This window comes from Diabrotica virgifera, chromosome 1, assembly GCF_917563875.1.
Source record: "Diabrotica virgifera virgifera chromosome 1, PGI_DIABVI_V3a".
Lineage (NCBI taxonomy): Eukaryota > Metazoa > Arthropoda > Insecta > Coleoptera > Chrysomelidae > Diabrotica > Diabrotica virgifera.
This window is the reverse complement of record NC_065443.1, coordinates 231,853,470-231,878,645: the sequence shown is the minus strand read 5'-3', so window position 1 is coordinate 231,878,645 and position 25,176 is coordinate 231,853,470. Positions and strand designations below refer to the sequence as shown.

The 25,176-nt window shown below is 33.6% G+C and overlaps 1 protein-coding gene across 1 annotated transcript in view; it reads left to right on the top strand.

Annotated features, from left to right (window-relative positions):
- The window catches only part of LOC126892931 (uncharacterized), a gene marked incomplete at its 5' end in the record, with an annotated part of 74,039 nt that extends 53,801 nt beyond the window's left edge, over positions 1–20,238 (top strand). Inside the window, one exon of the mRNA XM_050662848.1 lies at positions 1,663–20,238. Coding sequence (XP_050518805.1) covers positions 1,663–1,741 — 79 coding nt within the window. The remainder of the gene's footprint in view (positions 1–1,662) is intronic.
- Between the last annotated feature and the right edge of the window lie 4,938 nt (positions 20,239–25,176).

Here is a 25,176-nt window from a genome sequence, read left to right as displayed (position 1 = left end):
CAAAAAACGAAAAAAAAATCCGAAAAATGCGGTTGTTTATTTTTAAAGGTGCGTTTCACCAATTTTAAAAATTTGAAAAAATTCAGGGTGAAACATTATGCAAAAATACACGTTATATATTTTTTTCGTGAAAACGAATGTCTTAGTAATTTTTTTATACTCATTTAAAATTTTAAAATCGTTTAAAATTTAAATTTCCCGGCAAAAATAAAAAAAATTTTTTTTCGGACAGAACTTTTTAAAGCTTACAACTTTTTTATTTAAAGTTTTTTGCTAGTTCTCGATGCGGCTGAGATACAAAATAAAAACATAAAAACCATAATTAGGCTCTAGGTTTGTCACATGACCACTTAGGGGCCTACAAATTTCAGAAAGTGAGTTTCACTATATATGCTAAACGGCGACCTATATGGAATTCGAATCGAGTTGGGGGCACTTTTCATCATCTTACCCGGCTAGGCCCTTTTGGAATATGTTTAATTCGTAGAACAATTTTAACAGTTGTTTTCAATACAGATTTCAATCCTCTACAAATAGTTTCTAACGTCTTTTGATGTAAAATAATTAGGGAAGCAAGAATTCAACAGTTTAAAATTTTACATTGAGTTTCCTACGGCCCGTTTTCCAATTCACCACCCGGTATATCCTAGTTTACTTTATATTTTTATATTTGTAATTTTGGTGTTGTTTCCCGTAAAAACTTATTTTGAATTATTCATGAAAGTTGTACATCGTTCCTATTGTAGGAGTTTAAATAAGAATATATATTTATAAGGTAGGTTAAAACGTTAAAATTTCATTATGTATTAACGTAATAATAATGTTGATGATATTTTAGAATGCCATCAACAGTTTTCCATAATTAGGTATTATAATCCAATAAACATCTTTATTTCTTAACTATCTTGACTATTTTCCATACATCAAAGACATATAAATACCCATTAAGAGAAAGGAGCAAAATGTAAAATTTTGACGCACGTCAAAATTCTTATTAGTTTTTTAAATGTATTAATTTTTTTCGAATCCTGAGAAAACTAGTAAATATTTTTGAAAAATTTAAACGCAGAATGAAAGACTACATTATTACCGAGGGCCGAAAGTCCCTGAAAACTTCTATAATGTTTATTTTAATAAGTTACGGGGCTGAAAATAAAAGAGAAATGTGATTTTTAATTGCAAATATTTTATTCAAAAGAAACTTTTTATTTACTCTAAGGGACTTTCGGCCCTCGGTAATAACGTAATCTTTCATTCTTCGTTTAAATTTTTCTAAAATACTTATTAGTTTTCTCAGGATTCGAAAAAAATCATATTACGATTCAAATTACAGTATACTCGTGACGTAATCGCACCCTTAATGTTCATTGGTTAGTCGATCTGGGCAACCGTAGTAATGTCTAAGAACCATGGGTTTTGGCACCTCTCCTCCTTCGTTTTTTGGACGCATGCGATGTCTACTAGGCGTGTCTTCAAAGCGGATGCAAGTTCTCTACTTCTTCAAGACATTGTGCCGATAGTAATAATGGTTAGTCGTATTTGGACTCGCTCTGTCCATTAGCGGGGAACCCTACCTTATTTCTTTCGTAATGTGTAAATGCATAGTGGTTAGCTTTTGTCATTCTGATTTTAATTATAACGTATTCATTTATTATTTTTTAGAAATGAAGACGCTGACCGCATGGTAGAAAGGGATCCCAGAATTGTTCTTCGTCCTCTTAATACAACAGAAGAAACTTAAAAACACTTACATTATTTTCTTCGGCTATTTAAACCTAGAACTTAGGTAAACTTCCTTTAAGACTTCACCAGTTCCAATTAGGTACTTAATTTTAGATTTAAGTATATGTATGTAGTTAAGCAAACATTCAGACTTTTCTAATTGATGTATCCTGTTCTCGATACTTTTGATCAATGTGATCAGTTCGTCGGTTAGAGGTGTAATATTTTGCTTTTTAATCAAAATTTGTAATGCTGAAAAACAGAATGAAAAACTTATTGAAACATTGTTACATGTTAAATAATTTACTATCGAATTAAAGATAATTAAGTCAAAGTTATAAAGTCTTCAATCCAATAAAATATAAAATAATATTAAATTGAAAACCTTTTTCTGACCATTTTTCTGGTTACACCTCCGTAGCTTCTAAAAATACAAGCCAAACGGATGCTGGATCATGAAGATGAGGGAATTCTACAATTTACAATTCACAATCATCTGTCCAGCGCGGAAAAGTTCCAACGAAAAATGGACCCTTGTACTCTATAGGAGTAAACTAATGAAATAAAAATGAATAAACACTTTCATTTAGTTGCCAAACGAAACCAAAGCCGACTTATATTTTAGTTTTTTCAGAGAGTGCTGCAAACACCCTAACCGGTTTCAAAACTTCAACCGGTTAGGGTGCATGTACCGCTCTCTGAACGAACTAAAATATAAGACGGCTTTAGTTTCGTTTTGCAACTAAATGAAAATGCTTATTCATTTTTATTTCATTTGTTTACTCCTATAGAGCATAAGGGTCCATTTTGGGAAACGTTTCCACGCTGGACAGATTTTTTTTTATATACTGCATTTTTACAATCTACTCTAAACACAAAGTAATAAGTAAATAGTCTGAAAGTAAATTAACGTGAATTAGGTACCATCCAGTGACGGTTCTCTAAGTATTATTCTTTATTGTGGTAGGTCGTCTAGCCATATTCTCTTTAGTCTTCTTTCAGCAAGTGGTTGGGTGAATAAATTATTTATCAAGTCGTTGGTGTGGTCAGTGGTGCGATTTTGATATTTTATTGAACGATTTTTTATTAAGTCCTTGATTAGTGGGATGTCCAGATCATTGTGGAGTGTCTGGTTGGATACATACCATGGAGCTTTACTTATCATACGGAGAATTTTGGATTGGAATGTTTGGAGTATCTTCGTATTTGAAGGTTTACTGCAGCCCCATAGTTCTATTCCGTAAGACCAAACTGGTATAAGTATAGCTTTGTACAGAAGCAGTTTATTTTCAAGAGATAACTGAGACTTCTTGTTAAATAGCCAGTTCATATTTTTTAGTTTAAGATTTAATTGTTTACGTTTAATTTTAATGTGCGTTTTCCATATGAGTTTTTCATCCAGATGCAATCCCAAGTATTCGACAACTGGCTTGATGGGAATCGGAGTATTATTTATAGAAACTTGAGGACATGTAGATTTTCTGGTTGTAAAAGTAATTTGTACTGATTTGCTGGCATTAACATTTATTTTCCATCGCTTGAGCCAGTTTTGTAATTGGTCTAAATGATTTTGAACTTTTTGTGATGCTACATTAGGGTCGACATCCACTGCTAAGATTCCCGTATCATCGGCAAAAGTAGCTAATAAGGTATCATTTCTGGTTGGAACGTCGGCTGTAAATATCAGATAGAGAAATGGGCCGAGAACGCTACCCTGTGGTACGCCAGATTGGATGATGTGGTAATTTGAGAAGTTGTCTTCAATTTTGACTTGGAAATATCGGTCAGTCAGATACGATTTTAGAATAAAGTATAGTTGGTCTGTCATGTGTAATTTTAGTTTATAGAGGAGACCTTGATGCCATACCCTATCAAATGCCTGTTGTATATCGAGAAACACTCCAGCGCAAAACTTTTTTTCTTCAAGAGTTGTTTTAATTATATTTACTATTCTGTGGCATTGTTGTATGGTTGAGTGTTCACGTCTAAATCCGAATTGGTGTTGTGGTATAATTTCGTTTATGGGGACAACTTGCTCGATTTTATGTAATAGTAGCCGTTCTAATACTTTCGACATTATTGGGAGTAGGCTTATCGGGCGATATGAATTTGACGCTGGACAGATGAGTTGTGAATTGTAAATTGTAGAATTCCCTCACCTTCATGTTCCAGCATCCGTTTGGCTTGCATTTTTAGAAACCACGAAGGTGTAACCAGAAAAATGGCCCCAATAAGGTTTTCAATTTAATATCATTTTATATTTTATTGGATTGAAGACCTTATCTTTATACCTTTGACCTGTTTCTAGTAGATGTCACTTAGACACCCTTGCCATTTCGTTAGTTGCAATCCGGGTCTGGTGAACCTGAATTATTTTAGTTGATCCAGAGGTAGCTACATATGCATCCTCTGATAATAAACTATTTGAAGTTTTGAAATCGGTTAGGGTGCTTGTAGCGCTCTCTGAACGAACTAAAATATAGGACTGCTTTGGTTTCGTTTCGCAACTAAATGAAAATATTTATTCATTTTAAAGATAATTAGTTTGTGCTTATTAAAAATGTCAAACATAATTTTATTTTACCTTGTTCTTAATTTCCAGTTTTTCTTTCAATCTTTTAAGTTCTCTCTACCTTCTGTTGTCTAAAGTATCAGGAACAGTATACATTCAGTAACATTACTGAGTTGGTTCTCGCTTTTGAGATTTGGTAAACATTACAATGAGATTGTTTAGTGTTCGGCCCATTTAGTGGGTGGTAAGTATCACACATTCAATAAAAAAGTATTAAATCGTAAATGGCTACGTCAAAAGTTCAAGCGGACTGGATCACACCACAAACCATACATACTCTAGACTCTAGACTTTCCACGACCATGTTAATCTTTCGGATCGAATTAACGCCATCTCTTGATTGGAAAGGCAACTAAATTGACAAATTATAGTTACGCGGGAATTTCAAACTATAAATTTTGCGGGATTTTTGATGAAATTTCGCAGGAAATTGAAACAACAGAAACAACAAATTCAGTGTTTTATTGAATAATTATATTATAACCTAAAATTACCTTAAGAGTTCCATCTACATAAAAAATACTAAAAGTCTTAAGTTCTGTCTAAAGTTATGGTAGTGGATAGTGTTGTAATCGGGGCTGAAATAACAATATAAACAAAAATCATAGTTTTACTGAAAACTTCAAATATTCCAATTTGTTTTCAGAATGCTAAACACTACTGCCATGTGTCATGTGAAAGCACTGTTTTTGTAATAAATCAATGTTTAATATTTAGTTGAATGAAAATTTTTGAAACAATATCTTTAAGGAAGAATTTTTATATAAATACCTTAAAATCTTATACAAACTTCTGAAAAATATATAGTTGAAATGTTGATGACACACTGATGTCTATTGTAATTTGTTTTTATGTTGTATATTGTTTTTTACATGTAGAGAAATTCTACTCATAAAACGAAGAGAAGGTTAATTAAATTGACTAAAATTGTGGTTAAATCTGATTAAAATCGTAACACCACTATAATAATTAAGTCATAAATTGTAAAGTAAATTGAAAAATAACCCATTAATTTAATTGTTAAATGTGACAAGAAAATTCACTGAAGGCGACATCTCTGGATTGGAAAGACCACTAATTTGCTGTCTTAACCTTGACCATTTGCGTGAAAGGTCTGGAGTATGTATGATTTGTGGATCACACTGTATATTTATTAGCCTTATTCATGTCGCTTTTTCTTAAGTAACAAACGAATTGTAGACATTTACATCGATAACTGAAGTTAACAAATCCTAATTTGTAAAACTGTACACGTTTTCTAAAAATCTATTAATGTTAGTTTGTTAGATTTTATATACTTTTGGATTAAAAGTAATATTTATTGTTTATTATAATGAATGCTTTTGTGTGAAGCGATTGGTTATTGCGTTTTTTAAGAGAAATGTAATGACAAAGGATTTTAACTTAAAATTTATCATTTTCTCGCACAAAGTAACCAAAATGTGATACACTTGATCTGTAGGTCTTTACATTTCTTGATCAAGCTCTTTATAGGAATGTATAAACATTCTCAATTTCTTTGCAACACGAAAATGCAGAAGCTGCATAATACTCTAGTTAAATCGGAGAGTGCAGGAAGAGTCTATACCGGTTTCAGAGGTCTTTTCCCCCTCATCAGTAGTCCCATATCCTCTTCTCTCCGATTTCTCCACGTATCATACTTTCGGCCTTTCCGAATTGCAAAGAAAGAAATGTCACGGATGAACTAGAGCCATCTACCGAAAAACAAAGTAAGTTATCAACCGAAGTAGCACAGAAAACGACAATAAATATCGTCTCCATACCACCAGATTGACAACAGGTGGAATACTTTCTTTGGTTACACCTCCTGAGATTTTCAAAATTTTTAAATCAAACAGGATGCCGAGGAAATTAAGATGAGAGAATTTTTAAAAATTCATAACTCATCTGCTCAGCGTGGTAAAAGTTCCAACAGGAAAGATTCCTTAATACTCCTACAAAATAGTAAATGAATTAAAAATGTATAAACATTCTCAATTTCTTTGCAACACGAAAATGCAGGTTATAATATTCTGTATAAAATTCTGCATAATACTCTGGTTAAATCGGAGAGTGCAGGAAGAGCCTATACCGGTTTCGGAGGTCTTTTCCCCCTCATCAGTAGTCCCATATCCTCTTCTCTCCGATTTCTCCACGTATCATACTTTGGGTCTTTCCGAATTGCAAAGAAAGAAAAAATTAGAATTTGAAAATTTAATAATACACTCAGATGCAAAAAAAACGCAACGGAGAAAATTTTGGTCAAATTCAAAGTATTTCAGTTTTTTTATTTTTACCCCTATTTTGATGATTTTTTTAGCACACTGTGTAAAAATTTATAAATTTTAATTTGGTATAGTGAGTTTTTTAATAAAATTTTGTATTTGACTTATTATACGGGGTTAATCGAAAGGTGGTTTTTTATCCTAATTTTCAAACATCCTGTGGAATAATTCCGTTAGCGTATTTTCGTAAAACCTTGTTTTTAGGTTGCAACCATGTCTTCTAAGTATTATGTTTTTTGTTTCATGTGAAAATATGGATTGGTTCATTTTTAGGAGCGAAATGACTTTGCCACCCACAATTTACGACTTTTCCTATTATTACCGTTATCTTTTGTATTAATTTGTAATACGACGATAGGAGCTTTGATGACTGATATCGAAGGAATGTCATATCGACATCCCAGAAGCACTGTATTTAAATAATGATTAAAAGCAACGACATGATCTTGGTTTTAATGAACAATGATAACAATAACAAAACAAAAAAAAAACAACTTAAATGTAACAACCTAAGTACGCAAATAACAAAGAAAAACTACTAAAATATAACTTAATACTTTGTATTGCCTCCCGTAGCCTCTATAACTGCCTGTACACGTCGGCTCATGCTGTCTATGAGGTTGCGAATATCATTTTGCTGGATGTTCTGCCATTCCTCTTCTAGAGCCAAGCGAAGTACATTAATTGAGGCTGGTGCGACTTCGCGACCTCTAATATTTCTACCAAGCATGTCCCAAACGTGCTCTATTGGGTTCAGATCTGGCGAATACGCTGGCCAGTTCATTTTATTGATTCCAACTTCCTCTAAATATTGAGTGACACACATTGCAGAGTGGGCTCGCGCATTATCTTGCATTAATAGAAAATCATCGCCGATATATTGAGAAAAGAGTACTACGTGATTCGCTAAAATGTCCTCAATATATCGGTGTGCAGTCAACGAACCCTCAATAAATACCAACTCAGTGTACGCCTCTCGGGATATTCCTGCCCATACCATCACCGGACCCCCTCCATGGCTAACGCGGGGACTGAAAGCACACTTCGCAAATCTCTCTCCAGTTCGACGCCATACTCGTTCTCTCCCATCTGATGAGTGGAGACAGTATCTCGACTCATCCGTAAAAAGAACATTACTCCATTGTCCTAAATTCCAATGTAAATGTTCCCTGGAAAATTGTAGTCTAGCCACTCTATGCCGTGGAAGTAATTTGGGCCCAGACGCTGGTCTGCAACTTTGCAAACCAAATTCATGTAAACTTCGACGAACTGTAAATACACTTACATTATTGCCTCGAACCTGTTGAAGTTGATTTCTTGTTTGAACCGCTGTTAAATGACGATCCCGCAAAGTGTTGACTCGTATAAAACGATCATCTAAACCGGTAGTTTTGCGCTTCCTGCCACTTCCCGCTTTACGTTTGTTTGTTCCAGTTCGTATAAAACGTTAAACTACCCTTTGGATGGTAGAGCGATGAGTGTGTAGTACTCTAGCCACATATTCATAATTTCGCCCATCTTCAACCAGAGCAACGGCTTTCGCACAATCTTCGACACTAAGAACCATGATTAATCATAGGTAAACAAAACGTAAGTGCCAATATGATATATGATAACAGTCACCAAAGCCACCTCGTCGTATTACACAATTACTCCAAAATAATCATAATTTAAAAACTCCTAAATTGTGGGTGGCAAATTCATCTAGCTCTAAAAAATTAACCAAGGCATATTTTGACATGAAACAAAAAATACAATGCTTAGGAGACACGGTTGCAACCGAAAAATAAGGACTTACGAAAATTCGCAAAGGGAATTATTCCACAGGATGTTTAAAAGTTAGGATAAAAAACCACCTTTCGATTAACCCCGTATAATAAGTCAAATACAAAATTTTATTAAAAAACTCACTATAGCAACTTAAAATTTATAAATTTTTACACAGTGTGCTAAAAAAATCATCAAAATAGGGCTAAAAATAAAAAAACTGAAATACTTTGAATTTGACCAAAATTTTCTCCGTTGCGTTTTTTTTGCATCTGAGTGTATAATGAGAAAATTAAAATTCTCTCATCTTAATTTCCTCGGCATCCTGTTTGATTTAAAAATTTTGAAAATCTCGGAGGTTGTAACCAAAGAAAGTATTCCACCTGTTGTCAATCTGGTGGCATGGAGAGGATATTTATTGTCGTTTTCTGTACTACTTCGATTGATAACTTACTTTGTTTTTCGGTAGATGGCTTTAGTTCATCCGTGACATTTCTTTCTGAGAATTGAGAATGTTTATACATTTTTAATTCATTTACTATTTTGCAGGAGTATTAAGGAATCTTTCTTGTTGGAACTTTTACCACGCTGAGCAGATGAGTTGTGAATTATTTAAAATTCTCTCATCTTAATTTCCTCGGCATCCTGTTTGATTTATAAATTTTGAAAATCTCAGGAGGTGTAACCAAAGAAAGTATTCCACCTGTTGTCAATCTGGTGGCATGGAGACGATATTTATTGTCGTTTTCTGTACTACTTCGATTGATAACTTACTTTGTTTTTCGGTAGATGGCTTTAGTTCATCCGTGACATTTCTTTCTGAGAATTGAGAATGTTTATACATTTTTAATTCATTTACTATTTTGCAGGAGTATTAAGGAATCTTCCTTGTTGGAACTTTTACCACGCTGAGCAGATGAGTTGTGAATTTTTAAAAATTCTCTCATCTTAATTTCCTCGGCATCCTGTTTGATTTATAAATTTTGAAAATCTCAGGAGGTTGTAACCAAAGAAAGTATTCCACCTGTTGTCAATCTGGTGGTATCGGAACGATATTTATTGTCGTTTCTGTGCTACTTCGATTGATAACTTACTTTATTTTTCTATATAGGACTTTTCAACTCTTCTCATTTGTTTCGGGCTTCTGTCATAATATGTCGCAATATTAATGTTATACACGGATTATACGACATATGACAGATGCTTGAAACAAATGAGAAACGTTGAAAAGTTCTATGGGCTAAAGGTATGATAATAATATAGGGTATATCTTGAAAATAAAGGAATTAGTATGAGATTTGGAAGGAGACAGTGCTGTTGTTACTTCTGCAACTTTCTTTGCTTGGGTTGCTTGGAGCATCTCCAAGTAACGTTTAAGACAAAGTGAAAGAGAACTAGAAGTCCATCTGGTATGGACAAACGTTCAGTTATTTGAAAGAAAATAACCAATTGCTTTCCCAAAAATCGGTTAAGTTAAAATACTTCTTTAAAAGTAGTATACAGATTTTTTATAAAAAAAATACAGTTGATTAAATTTGGGTTTGTGCAATTAATAATATTCTTTGTTAAAAATCGTCTTAGAAAAATCTGCCTGCTATTTTTATCGTTAAAGGTACGTTTACATCTGTTGCTTGTCTTAGTGCGAAAGTTTTAAACACACCTGAAGTTATTTTCAATTCAAATCAACCATAAGCAATTTTTACAATAATGTAAATAGTCAGTGAAATTTTATATCTGACACTAAATGTTTAGGTCTAAATAAAATTTTCAGTTGTAAACATACCTTAACTGTTTAGGTTTAGGTAATAGACATACTAAAAACAAATAAAATTTTATATGTATATACATACACATTACTTATATTAATACTGGGAATCAATGTGAAGGGAATCATGAGTTGGAATGTATGAATAGTAAGGGCTGTTTCACATTATAAGAATTTTGAACGTGCGAGGGTTTTCTCGTGCGGTAGTTTTGACGCACCTATCCTTTTCACACAATAAGAATTGAGTCGCACGAAGATATTTTGCTGTGTTGTTTGGTATATTATTTTTATTTACACTTTGTGACTGAGGTAAGTACATGATACGATGTCTGATATGTATCATTACGATGTATTATTACAAATAGGTATTTTTTGTCCATACTTTTGTCCTAATGTACTGTAATGCGTATTTAATTCATTTGCAATTTCCATTTTGTCAGTTATTATTTCTTATGTTTTTAATTAAAAGTTTTAATTTATTTTTATAATCGTTGTTCTACAGAGTTTTTTGTGGGATCTTGGATTAGTTCATCTAATTAGCTCATACAATCTATGTAACAAACTATTCTAAATGGGAAATAAGCCACAATTGAACTAAAAAAATGATTTTATTAACGTTTCGACATCCGAATTGCGGGCGTCGAAACGTTAATAAAATTATTATTTTTTAGTTAAATTGTGGCTTATTTCCCATTTAGAATAGTTTATTATAAAAATTCCACAAGGAAACAGCTTCAGAACAACATTACAATATATGTTTTTCATGTAGAGAATTTAAAAGACCCTCTGTCATCCATTCATTTTTAAATGTTGTTCCCCTCGTTTTAAATGTTGTTTTTAGATAATTTCACTCAAGACGTGACCGCCGCCCTACTCCAGTCTTCACCGAGTTGTTTACCCTATAAAACTAAATATAATTTCGTAGAATTAAATGTATAGTTATATTATATTATTATGGAGCGAAATCAAATTATAGCGTTGTGGTTACTTTATCGTCGAAGAAAGAGAAATACGAGGAACCGAATTCATTGGGTGCATCCTATTAACGCAAAAAGATAAGATTGTGAATATAAAAATATAATTTATTTTTATATTCACACATATTGATGAAACTCCCTCTATACTCAACGTTAATTGCAACTATGGTAAAATAAAGTTTATTATTATAATATACATAGCGGTTTTAATTACTGTTGTTATCAGTAACATATAATCAATTTCGCTATGTGTACTTATAAAATGTGTTTTTTTCTTTATCACCTAATTCGTCAAATTCACTGTTAAGTGCACGGTATACACCATTCCAAGCATTTCTCGTCAAGTTTCTATCTTTATATATTTCTATTGTTTTGTCCCAAAGAACAGGTCTCGCTTCAATTAATGTTATTAATATTTCACTATCAATCTGAGACATCATAATATAAAATATATGCACCTACTTCAAACAGCCACAAAGTGTAAATGAAATTAATGTACCAAACAACCAAAGAAACTACCTTCGTGCGACTGAACGACAGTATCATATGAAAGGATGCATTAAGTCCCCTATGCTGGGCTACTGGGTGCGTAAAGACGGCACGGCTGCCGTCTGTTGTTGTAGCAAGGGACGACATAAACACGGCGACTTTACCGAACGTTCCAACCACTGTCTAGTGAGAATGATTACATGAGCCACCATTGGAACGTCGTCGTGCGTTCTAACCCTCGCACGTTTAAATTCTTACAATGTACAACAGCGCTAACTCTTGCATCTCTGGTGTTCTTTCTGTCATACAGAAAATATCGTGGTGTAAAAAAGTTACGCCTTTTATCCTCACCATTACTTGTCTTTGGAATTTATCTTCAGCCGTTCGCGAATCTTATAACATCTCACACCATGAACAATTTTTCTCTTCGTATTATTGTCGGCTTTTGTCCTGTCATGATTTTATATTACTTTTTTCGACAATTTTCATATTCCTTGTCATTAAGTTAGCTAATATCTTGTTCTTTCTCAACTTTTCGACTTTTGTTTGTGTTCTTTAATTCATTTTGATGACATGTACAACGTTTTTCTTGTTTCTGGTTCATCTTTGTCATCTTGTCGATAATTTTTCTGTTCTTTTCTTTCTTTATAATTGTGTATACTGTTCTTCTTTATACACTTCTTAACATTTTTTTAGCGTTTTTAACCATCTTGACAATTTTTTTATGATCTTGTTTACCTCATTCTTCATGTTGTCATGCTATTGATGTGAATTCTCATCTTCGTTATCACCTGAGCCCTGATTCTAATTGAGATTTCGATTCAAAACACGTCGAAATTAATATGGCGGCGTCCAAATGCGACTTTTGCATTTCAGTTGAAATAAAACAACGACGTCTCAAAGTAAATATCTTCGGTTGTAACTAAAATCGAAATGAGTAAGAATGGCTAGCGATAGCGACTGTCATGGCGTAGTCGCTTTTAAATTTCGACATTGAAATGAAATAGAATCAGGGCTCTGGTTGATACTGGATTTTTCGGTTTAATCGTCTTATCAACGTTTTCTTGCTCGTCATGATTATTACAATTATCTTGGTTTTATTTTTTATCTTGTTCCCAATTTCGTTTTGTCTTGTTTAATTTATTGCAAAAGTTGTTCTTGCTTTTTAATATATTTTCCTTGTTTTTCTTTAACTATACGTATCCTTAACTTGTCATTCTTTGTTCTTCCAAAGTTTTCTTTGAAGCACTATGTTTAACTAATATGAGATATTCTCTTCATATTACATAAACAGCAAGACTGTTGTTTTTACGGAACCAACCAGTGGCAATAGTATAGTGCTCAAACTCCTCACATTGGCACCCATTTCAATGTATTGAATACATTAAAGGTGAATCCGATACGGAAATGAGAAATAATAGCTTTACTAGTATATTTTTGCAGACGCTCATCATTTTCTATGTATAATACTGCTAAAAAATCAAATACTGGAGTTAAAATAACATATCAGTAATTTTATATCTAAGCATCACAAATGTCTTAATAGCTGAATCTATTTTTTATAATTTGACATCAAAGCATTCGTAGTGTATCGTGTGTAGCTCTTCTATAGTCTGTTAAATAGATTTTTTTGATATATTGTGCAGTTAGATGTGCTCCTCTTTGTGCCACTAAAGTGTCTTAGACTTTACTTATTAACGACATATATGAATATTTTTGTATAATATACTTAAATATGGAAATATATTTTAGAAAAACTACAAAAAGGAAGTTATACCTGTCTAGGTTAGTATTTAATTCTTTAATTGAATTATAATGACGTTCTAGCTAACTTTGTGTTCGTTTTATTTCTTCTATTATCTTCTTCTATCGTTTATGGCTTGTGTTCTGGCTAGGCTACATAATGTTTAGCCTCTTAAAGCTCTCTAGCTCGTCGTTAATGCAGTAGACGAGATATCTAATGCTAAATGTTATCTATTTTTTATGTGGCGTTGAAGGTTGGGTTTCACTATGCTTCTAATTTGGATCTTTGTTCTGCCAAATTTTCTACTTTCTTGAAACTTTCTGTAATACATCGGTTAGCCTACAAATGTGTTAAGGTTGTTACTCCAGACATAAACTTTTTCCACACTTGGAATACGACTACCTTGGAGGTGCAATCTAACTGAATTTGGCCCATACTGCATTGCAGTATGCTTCTTTGAACAATAGGCTGGCGTTTTCGATCGAAGTAATTACCCGTTGTCTACTTAACTATTAATATTATTACTACTTATAAGAGATTAATACCTACTATTTCTTCTGTATCAACAAATACACTATCATCCCAGTTGAACACCTTTGTATTTTGAATGTCCCCCCTCCTTTAAAGTATTTTCATTTACTTTTCTTCTGACGTCAATAGTTTTTTCTTTTTGACTCCTGTTTCCTCGTTGTTATCTTTGCAGAGTATTCCCCTAGTATACTTTCATATTGTGATTTATCGTCAATCTAAGGAGTACTGGTTAGAACAATCTAGCCAGATCTAAAGAAAAAGCCGAAGAAAAGAGTTTGTCAAAGAGAGGACAATAGGAGATATTAAAGTCATTCCCCCAAGACAGGTTGAAGTAAAGTGGAATGTCAGGGAGTCAAGTCGTCAAAGGGTGATGAGCGGGGTTTAGGTAAATTGTCAAAAATGGCGACCAACTCCTGGCCCAGTTTCGTTCACTATTTTCGGCAGTCCTTAACTTGTCCCGTCCGCCTTACAAAAATTAGCGATTAGCGAACCGGAAAATAGCACGACTACCTCTCCGTTTGGTCGCCTTTTACGACAAACGGGAGAAAACTGTGGGGATATTCTTGCGTGACCAATCATAACCAGTTTATTCCGTACCTACCAGTTTTACTCTTTGTCTTTTTACTTCTCTTAACCATTATAATACTTTTTATAAGCCTTTTACTCCTTGCCAATTTATTCTTAAATATCATCATCATAACACCGCCAAATTTGTGCACTGTCGGACATACGCCTCCTCAAGATGTCTTCACCCTTCTCTGCCCTGCGCAGCTGCAATCCAGTTTCCGAGCATATCTTTGTCCCCACTACAGGTTTCGATTAAATTAAGTCTGAATTTAACTGATGTAATATGATGTCGAAAAACTCCGTTACTTCTTGTCTTAAACCCTAATATTAACTGCTTTTCTCCTTGTCATCTCATTACACTAATCATTTTAATAATTATACTTATTGTACCAACCGTTGCATGTTTTGTAAATAAAGTAAATTTTCTGGACCTAAATGAGAGTATTACTTCCTTTGTTGGACGTTTTTTCTGTCAATTGTAAAAATTTCTGTATGTACAATCAAAGCAATATCACCTAAGTAATCTGTTCAATTAATAAAAACTATATTTAACAGACTATCTATCGATTAAACTAAAATATTAACTAAATTTACGTTTGTTAATATCAAAATATACTAACATATGTATTTTAAATACGTGGTCAGTTTGACTAATTTTAAGTACATTATCTTTATAATCGTTCGTTCCATTATGACTCGTAGTTTTTAATATGTCAAGTTTTTTATTAGATCTGTTTATAGTTTAAAAAATATTGTGCTATAGTTATTAACATACCAAGAGTGTTATAAGGATAATAACGCTTGAGGTCAATACCGAGGGCCTTTGGCCCGAGGGATATACGTTGACCGAAAGCGTTATTATCTATAATACCCGTGGTGCCTTCAACGTTTAATGTCCGATTAAATATTCTTTATATGTAAAAAATTTGAATGAATTGTAAATTAATTTCATTTTATCAACTTGACAGTACATATTTAACTAGTTATTTAAATTTAATACCCTAGGGTGTTATTTTTCAAAATAACGCCCTAGGGGGTATTAAATCATACTTAAATTATCTGACTTCGAAATCATGTCATTCTTGGTCAAATAATATACCAATCGGACATTAAATTTTATTTTCTATAGTTGTGGTCAAGTATATTATGTATAAACAAAAAGGTATTACCAGACAATAATAAGCCACAAATAATGTGTCACAAAAGCAACCACCCTCACAGCATGACGACAAGAACAACTGAAAATCTTAAAAAAAAAACTAATAAGAAAAATAGTAATAGCACCAAAATCAAAGAAAAAGGGTACAATGCCGATTATAAATTGATAAAAATAAAAATATTTTGAAAAGGGAGAGTACATATCATAGACATAGACCAAAGTTCAAACTAGTGCATTACATTTGGCCTCTAAATTGGGCATTTAGTAATTTTTGAATTTTAATTGGAGATAATTATCGTCTTTTTGGACAAAATCGGAGGGCTGAATCTCATTATTTCCTCATCATAAATGTAACAATTAAAATCCCTACATTTTTTTTGAGATTTGTAATCTTGCCTTACATTTCCGTATTTAGTTAGTCAAACATCAGTTTTCTCATTGTACAATTACTTTAACGTATTCCGTGTGCATGACTCCGATCGGAGCCAGTGTGGTACTTTACTAGACGCGCATGACTCCGATCGGAGACATTGATTTTTCAGACGTATATTTTGCCGCTCCTGGAGAAACACTCTCTCGGAAAATCGCGGCGAATGTGTTAACAGGCGGTATGGTATGATATTACGTTTGGTTTTTGCGTGGAAAGTAAGTCTGCAATAGCTGACTGAATACCATCGGGTAAAATATCAAAGGGTAGACCGAAGCCATAAAATAAATAGGAAAGATGGAACATAGAGAATGTTAGAGAAAATAATAGGAAATTATTAGAAATTACGAAAGAAACAGAATAGATTCCATCCGTAAAAAATATTTTGGAGTGAGAACAGTTAGAGCTTCCATGGGAGAACCTAGCTTTTTTAAATGATCTTGTCATGGTTGATTGTGCATGCTGACACATATTAATAAACATGTTTACTTTGGTAATAATAGAATACAACATTCGTTATAGGAGATTACATTGAAAACAGGTTGCCAGTCAAAAAGTGACCGCAAATAGTTTTAAATTAATAGTAATTTATTTTTGACAAAAAAATTCGTTCATGACAAGGTTGACAAGGTTTGATGGCGAATGCGAATTGTTAAAGCAGTCATCTTGTCAAACCAGTGGCGTTGCGTGTTAGCTCTCTTTCAGTTCATCTCTGATATCTCGCGTGTTTTAAATCTGGCAACCCTAATTTTCGACCACTTTTTGACGGGCAACCTGTTACCTATGTGTTCTCCTATTTCTAAATTTGAGGAGTCTTGAATAAAAACTCGCTTTCTCCAAAATTTTCGTTTATCACAGATCGCTATAAACTTGTAAAAAACAAGCCATTACAGTTATCACACGGATTTAAGTTTCATATTATAGAATTTAACCATAGAAATTGATATTACATAATGAGTGAAATTCAACTTTCGTCGATAATTAAATAATTGGCATTTTTGTTTTGGACAACAAACCGGCATACTTATGTTTTGTGGACCTTAAGAAGGCATTCGACAGGGTCAAATTAAAGGACGTTATCCATTTATTGTACACAAGAGAGGTACCTCTAGGAATAATTAAAACGATCGAAAATATCTACCAGAACAACACAATAAAAGTAAAAGTAGATGAAGAACTAACTGACCCAATTGAAGCTGGCAATGGAATAAGACAGGGAGATTCCCTGAGTCCTCTGTTGTTCAACCTGATCATGGACGAAATAATAAAAAAAAGTAAGAACAAAAAAAGGATACCAAATGGGAGAAAAACAACTTAAAATAATCTGCTATGCAGACGACGCAATACTAATCTCTCAAAGTGAAGATGATTTACAACGTATGCTGCACGAATTTAATATAACCGCTAGAAAATTTAACATGTTAATTTCCCCAAAAAAGACTAAATGCATGGTTATAACAGCAGATCTAATAAGGTGTAAATTAGAGCTGGAGGCTCAAATAATAGAACAAGTCATGGAGTTTAAATATCTAGGCATCACACTATGCAGCTACGGAAAGCTCGAAAGAGAAGTGGAAGATCAGGTGAATAAAGCAAACAGAGCCGCTGGTTGCCTGAATGAAACAATATGGAAAAATAAAAACATCGGAAAAGAAGTGAAAGGCAGAATTTACAAAACAGTCATCAGACCAATAATGACATACGCGGCAGAAACACGACCTGATACAGAAAGGACAAAAAGAATGCTAGAAACAGAGATGAAAACATTGCGAAAAATTGATGGTAAGACGATGAGGGATAGAGCTAGAAGTGCAGATATACGAAGGAGATGCAAGGTGGACAACATTAATAACTGGGTGAAAAGCAGAAGAGTAGAATGGAACGACCACATAAGCCGAATGACAACAAATAGAGTAGTAAGGACGGCTAGAGACGGTTCCCCAATAAGAAGACGATCAGTGGGAAGACCACGAAAAAGATGGAATGACAACTTACTGGAGGCACATTGAAAAACAGACAGAGTAATGTCTATACAAAAAGAAGAAGAAGAAGAAGAAGCATTTTTGTTTGGAGAAAGCGAGATTTGAAGCAAACTTTTGGAGAAAGCAAGTTTTGAAACACACTCGTTAGGAGAAAGCAAGTTTTGAAACAATTCCCTTTTTTTGCATATGGAATTTTACAACTTGTGTTTTTTGGCGATTTTAATAGAATAAAAGTAATTTGCTTGATAATGGTACAACAGATCTGATCGATTCCAATGACGATATAGTTCTTGGAAGATCATGCCTAAAATACGCAATTTATCCGTTTTTTTTTTGTTTTTGCCCATTCATTTTTCATCGGTGTTCTTTTTCTTGCCTTTTTATCAGGTCCTACCACTTGAACATCCATTACGAATAGACGAAAAATATTACTGTAATACTACTTATTTTAAAAGAAAAAACTATACAAATAGTTAGTATTCAAAGTTAATAGCTAATAAAACTAGTAACAAACACTGACGTTGCATTAGACAAATAGAGTAATTAAAGCTGTGTGGGTCAGCCCACTCACTTTACACGCCTCCTATTGGTCGGTTAGAGAAAGACGGGTTTCACGCAGAACTGTCATATGAGAAAGACGGGTTCGATTTAAAAGTATACTTTTAACATTTAATTTATATTGGATAAAGCTAATTTTGAGTCAAACTAGGTCTGGATTCGTGTAGAGTTCAACAAACAGATTCAGAAAATATAAACAACTCAATTTCGGCCATGGATGGAGTGTTACGTTGGTGCTACGTTGGTAGATTGCCATGATAATCTTGCAGGGTTGGAATGTCGAGTTGAAACACTGACTCTAACTTTATAACTTTATTTACTGTTTACAACATCAATCACTATAAGGTTACTAAGATGTTGTTTCGCGGAGTGGTCCTTCAGGACACCCTTCTCGTAGGACGGCTCACTAGCATAGTAACGATCTTGATAATAACAATACTATATTGATTTATGATAATCCCTCTGTGGGCTATTTATATCTCCTTATAATTTGGACTTTGAAAAGTAAACTATACGTGAGCCTCTACGAGGTTACATAAACAAAACTGCGTTAATCAACCTTCGTTTTGTTTGCATATTTAGAAACAATATCTTTTTGTAACAATTTAAATTACTTAAAATTATATACATCTTTTGATACATATTATATTATACAGTAAGGGATTTTCCCTTACTGTACAGGAGAAAGCGAGTTTTGATTCTATACTCTTCATTTTATGTAGAAATGTGATTTTAATTAACTATGTTATGAACGTAGTGATTTTACAGTGGGATCTATAGTACTATATAAATACTGCAAGTGAGGTTTGAGTAATTTTTAGTTTGTTTTAATATTTTACGGTTACCTATATTGTTGTTATGGTTGTCAATTTTGTTAGAACAATGGTTAGCAGTTCGTAAATGATGTTATAGTCCAAAGTTACATATCTTCCTTGACTTTTAGGTAAATATTAACACTAAAAGGTCCTATGGACTTTTGCGTGGTGTTGGTATGACTTTGTTTGGAAATGTTCATGAAATCTATCTCTGTATAACATCATTCTTTAGTGGTCTGTTGTGCTGGTAATGTGAATATGTTTCTCAGAATCTAAATTATTAGCCAGAGTATTGTATGCAGTAGGTAAAAACATTTGCCGTCACAATGAATAGCAGCTTTGAGATTATGTATTTGGTTAGACTGTTAATGTACCTGATTTTTTGTTGAATAGTTGAAAGTGGCAATTGTTTTTAAAAAGACTACATAGTTCTTCGTAAACAAAAGCAAAAGTACTTAGATTCTGTTAGAAACTAAATATATTGACCGGTTAAGCAAATTATTGTTTGTCACCGGTGATTTTTTTTGCTTATTAAAAAATCAATGCAAATGAGGTTGTTCGAATCAATAATGCAGCAGTATTAAATATTATTTTTGTAACAGATTATCTGATTTAGTCTCAATAAGTAGTTATTCTTTTTCTGTATAATCAGTAATATTTATAATCTTGTACTTATACATTATATACCTACACCATCTCATTTTTTTTATAAAGCTTTCTATTTACGTTATATTTACGCCATCGTAGTTTTATATAATAAATTTTGTGAGTTTTTTAATGTTGCTTTTCGTTTAATAACACTTTTTGTGTTAATTTTTGTTTTACTACTACGTATTATATATTTTTAATAATATAAAATAAACAACTTCCGTAAGTAATTTGTAGTTAGTTTATTTATGTGGTCTTCTCGTGTAAATCGATTACACAGTGTGTCTACGTAACAGCTCGTCCAGATGAGGGCGGTTTGCCAACGTCGACGTCGCGGTTTATCGGAAAAACCCAACCGCAGCGGTTCAAGTTGCCAAGAAACAAATGGAATCGTACATATGCAAGCCTTCTTCTTCTTCTTCTTCAAGTGCCGTCTCCTAATCGGAGGTTGGATATCATCATCACTATCTTTACTCTATCCACCGCTGTTCTAAAGAGTTCTATAGAACTGCATCTAAACCAGTCCCTTAAATTCTTTAACCATGACACTCTCCTTCTTCCTATACTCCTTCCGCCTCTTATCTTTCCCTGTATTATCAGTCTTAGCATTTCATATCGCGGTCCCCTCATTACGTGTCCCAGATTTTTATTGTTTATTATTTCGCATTCTTTACCCATTTCTCGCAGTACTTCCGTGTTCGTTTTCCTCTGTGTCCATGCTATTCTAAGCATTCTTCTGTAACACCACATTTCAAATGACTGTAGCTTATTTATGTGTTCTTGCTTTAATGTCCAGCTTTCAAGTCCATATTGTAGTATTCCTAGGTATTTGTATTTATCAACCCTTTCTATCGGTACATTTCCCAAATGTATGCTTGTTTGTATGTTTGTTTTCTTAGTTATTATCATGTATTTGGTCTTTTTTATATTCATTTTTAGTCCATATTCTTTACAGAAATTGTTTGTTTTGTTCAGTAGTAGTTGGAGTTGTTCAGCAGAGCTTGCTATAATCACGGTGTCATCTGCATATCTTATGTTGTTAATAGATCTTCCGTTAATTATTATTCCTTCACTTTGAGATAGCAATGCTTCTTCAAAAATGGCTTCACTATATGCATTAAAGAGTAATGGAGACATAATACATCCCTGCCGAACTCCTCTCCTGATTTCAATTTCTGGACTGGGTTCGTTATCTATTACAATTTGTGCTCTTTGATTCCAGTAAAGGTTTGTTATTATTCGTAAGTCCCTTTTGTCTATGTTTTTTGTCTTTAGAATTTGGACTAATTTTTCATGTCTTACTTTGTCAAAAGCCTTCTCAAAATCAACGTAACAAACATGCACATCCACATTCATGTCCATGCATCTTTGAGCTAACACATTAAAAGCAAATAACGCCTCTCTGGTTCCTAGTCCGTTTCTGAACCCAAACTGACTATCATCTATTCCTTCTTCTAGTTTTTTGTTTATACGACCATGTATTATTTTCAAGAATAATTTGAGAATGTGACTTATTAATGAATATGCAAGCCGTCCGCAGTGGCGTAACTAGTCTGACCTGCGCCCCAATGCAAGTATTCCTCGTGCGCCCCTATTCCCAGACTTATTCCCCCCCCCCCACACAATCTCCTACGAAACTAACGATATTTCTACGTACTTTCAGGGGATACTATTTCTGTACACACGACATAGTACAAGCAATATCCAATCAGCGAACAATAATTATTCCAAGAAATATAACAGTAATTTTAAAGTTAATTATTAAAAAACATTATTCAAAAAATTAATTGAAAGTAAAATTAAGGGGCTATCCTAGTGTAAAAGTTCGAAATTCACATACTTTTTTGTTAATTTCTAAAATAAGAGAACTGTACCAGTAGTTTTGAAAATTTGCATGAGCATTATTATAAAAAGAAGTACAAGTAAAATAATTTCCATAAAAAAATTTCAAAAATTAAACGATTTATGCGCCATCTACTTGCACGTGAAAATAAAAACATAGCTCCACTGCTGCAGTAATTGGGACTAATAGAGCCCCTGAAACATGAAATTTTAAAGTTATTATTGAAATATAAGTTATTTTCTATACCATCAACTAGGGGTATTTGTGGCCGGCCACAGTTGCTCGTCTGTGATGCAACGTCCACGCCACATAAGAACCCACGGTCAAACATCGGAAACTACTTATGTTTGTGGATCCACAGAGTGCCCGGCCACAGTCGCCCGTCTATTATGGCGCTAACGGAATAAAATACCACGAATATTTTTTTACATTATTTACTTTCGGGAAGCTACAGGGAGTTTTGCTTCAACATATTTTTTTGCTAAAATTTTTCCAGAATATCAGTTTTTTACGCCCCCTAAGGCCTGCGCCCCAATGCACCGCATTGGTTGCATTGGCTTTAGTTACGCCACTGGCCGTCCGTCGTCAAATCGCGGCGGTTTTAAGTTAAGGCCATCCCTCTAAAATCATAACGGTAAATTTCAGGTGACTATCCCTATCTTAAAAATTTCTTTTTGCACGTAAACGTTTACGTGCAGAAAGCCCAGATCAAAAATTCTGTTCACCTGTTATCGAGCCGATAGACAAACGGGACACCCCCTGGGGTGGCAGTTATGGAGCTAACAGCTAAACAATAAAACGTTTAACTTGTGGTCGTTCTTCTCTTCAGGAGGATTATGGGTAATTATAATGTACATTGTAAATTATTGTAGAAACATGCTAAGTTATATTTTCGAGAATATTAATTTAGATTTCAAATTTTTAAATAAAACAAAATTAGGTAGGTATAGCAAGATATTTTGAGGTCACGGTATTGCTGAATTGGGTTTTTGAAGTTATACTTCTTTAGGCACGAGGGTAAATTTTTATTTTGCTGGGCGCATGCGCACACCGACAGTATGGTATGAAACGTTATGAGGGATCTGATTGGGTGTTAAAATCATCTGCCAATAATTGTTCAAATGGAGATTCTGGATAAACAAAATGTTGTGTATATTAGTTTTTACTGTTGTGAGGACAGAAACAAACAGCAAGTTCATAATTGTAGTGACTTAATAAATAGTTTTTAAATCAACAGGTACGTACCTTATTGTAAATGTTTCAGTATTGTAATAAAAAATTACAAATTCGGTAAATACCTATTTGGAAAATGTACCTACCTAGCTAGAAGGTAATACTTTGATTTACATAATTTGATTACCAACAAAAATCTCCATCTAATATATTGCTTTTTTGTCGTATTTTAATTCCACAAGAATCAAACTTATTTGATTAAACTAACAAAATAAGCGGATTCGATTGTAGTACCTCAACGAGTAAACATCGACGATCGCAGCTGTGTTTATTAATAGCAGTGAAATACGAGTTTACAAGTGAGAGTGATAACAATAATTATAACGTACGTATTTGAACATTTTAAATTAGATTTGTTTAGTTTATTCGGAACTATAATTAGATCCAGTTTTTTGCTTTTTACATTAATTAGAAACATCAATAATATTAATGGACTAGCATAAACATCGAAAAGTGATCTAGCCGGCTACCAGTGGTGCCGGCAAAATGCGTAAATATCAACAAAATTCTAAACTAAACAAATAATTATTATATTTCATAATATTGTTTCTGCTTCTGATTACATGGGCAGTAACGTGCAAAACAGTTCAGCTTCAAATATGTCTAAAACTACAGATAATGCAACTTCTAGACAAACAACTTCGTATGCATCCATAGTTACATCCATAGTAAAACCTTCGTTTCCAAAGCACACCCAAGCGGTAGTATTACATGCTGATCAAAACCTTAAATTACATGACTATGTTAGAGCTATAGGCGACATTATCGGTCCCAAACAAATTTCTTTTGCTTCTAGGATATCCCATAATAGGATATGTATTTATCTTACCAATTCCAATCTAGTCGAACAGTTATTAACATCGCATCCTAATATTCAGATAGGGAACATTACCCTAAATATTCGCAGACTGGTTTCCCCCACGAAAAGAATTGTCATATCAAATATTTCCCCAACCGTTCCGCACGATTTAGTAGAAAGTGCCATTAAAAATCTTGGGCTTGAGTTAGCCTCCCCGATTTCCTTTTTAAGAGCTGGTATCCCAGGTGATGAGTACTCTCACATCCTTAGCTTTAGACGCCAAGTATATGCTTTTTCCAATACAGATAATTTTGAGTTACAAACGTCAATTGTAATACCTTTTGAAGGTATTGACAACAGAATCTTTTTATCTACAGATAAGATGGAGTGTTTTATCTGTAAACAACCAGGACACATATTGCTTCTAAATGCTCTAATCCTCCAACTGTTAATGTAACCCAAACTTCTAATTCAAATCCCGAATTATCCACGAACACAACCCTTTTACTAGATAACACACAGCCGACAGACACCTCCAGCGTGACCCCTATTACAGATACTGCACAACAGGACACAACTACTGCAGTAAAACCAGGCCTTAAACGAGGTCACTCAGAAGTATCAACGGCCACGAATGAAAACAGTTCCCTAGATGACACTGTTAGCATGCCTCCACCCGTTTCACCTGCCAGCCACATACAGGACAAACCCGCCAATAGAAACCGGATTGACTGAACAAACTAAAGAGGATATAAAAGAGGCCTACAATAAAACACCAGAAGCATTCATACTTCCACAAGATAATCTGATAGCTTTCCTTGAAAACACCTTTGGAAATAACGATCCTTACACTGAAGCATTGAAATTTACGAGCGATATTAAATCTTTGATCTTAAATTTACAATTTCTGTACCCATCTCTCCAAGAACGGGCAATTAGATATCGTATAACACGTATAAATAAAAAAATTAAACTCCAACTGGAACCTGATGATGCCGAAAGTGTATCTAGCATGTCCCATGACGTAAGCGATGAAGACAGCAACTCAGACGTATCTCAATTATCTCAACAGTCTCAAAATTCCTTAAAATAATCTGTAATTATATTCACATTAATTCAGTGGAATCGTGATGGGTTTTTTCCCCGTCTTGAACGCTTACAACAATTAATCTCAGATCACGTCCCAGACTTTCTCTGCTTACAAGAGACTAACTTTAACACAGCACACAATCCGTATCTTAAAAACTATTCTAGCTATCATTTTATTAGGACAACGCATTTAAGAGCCAGCGG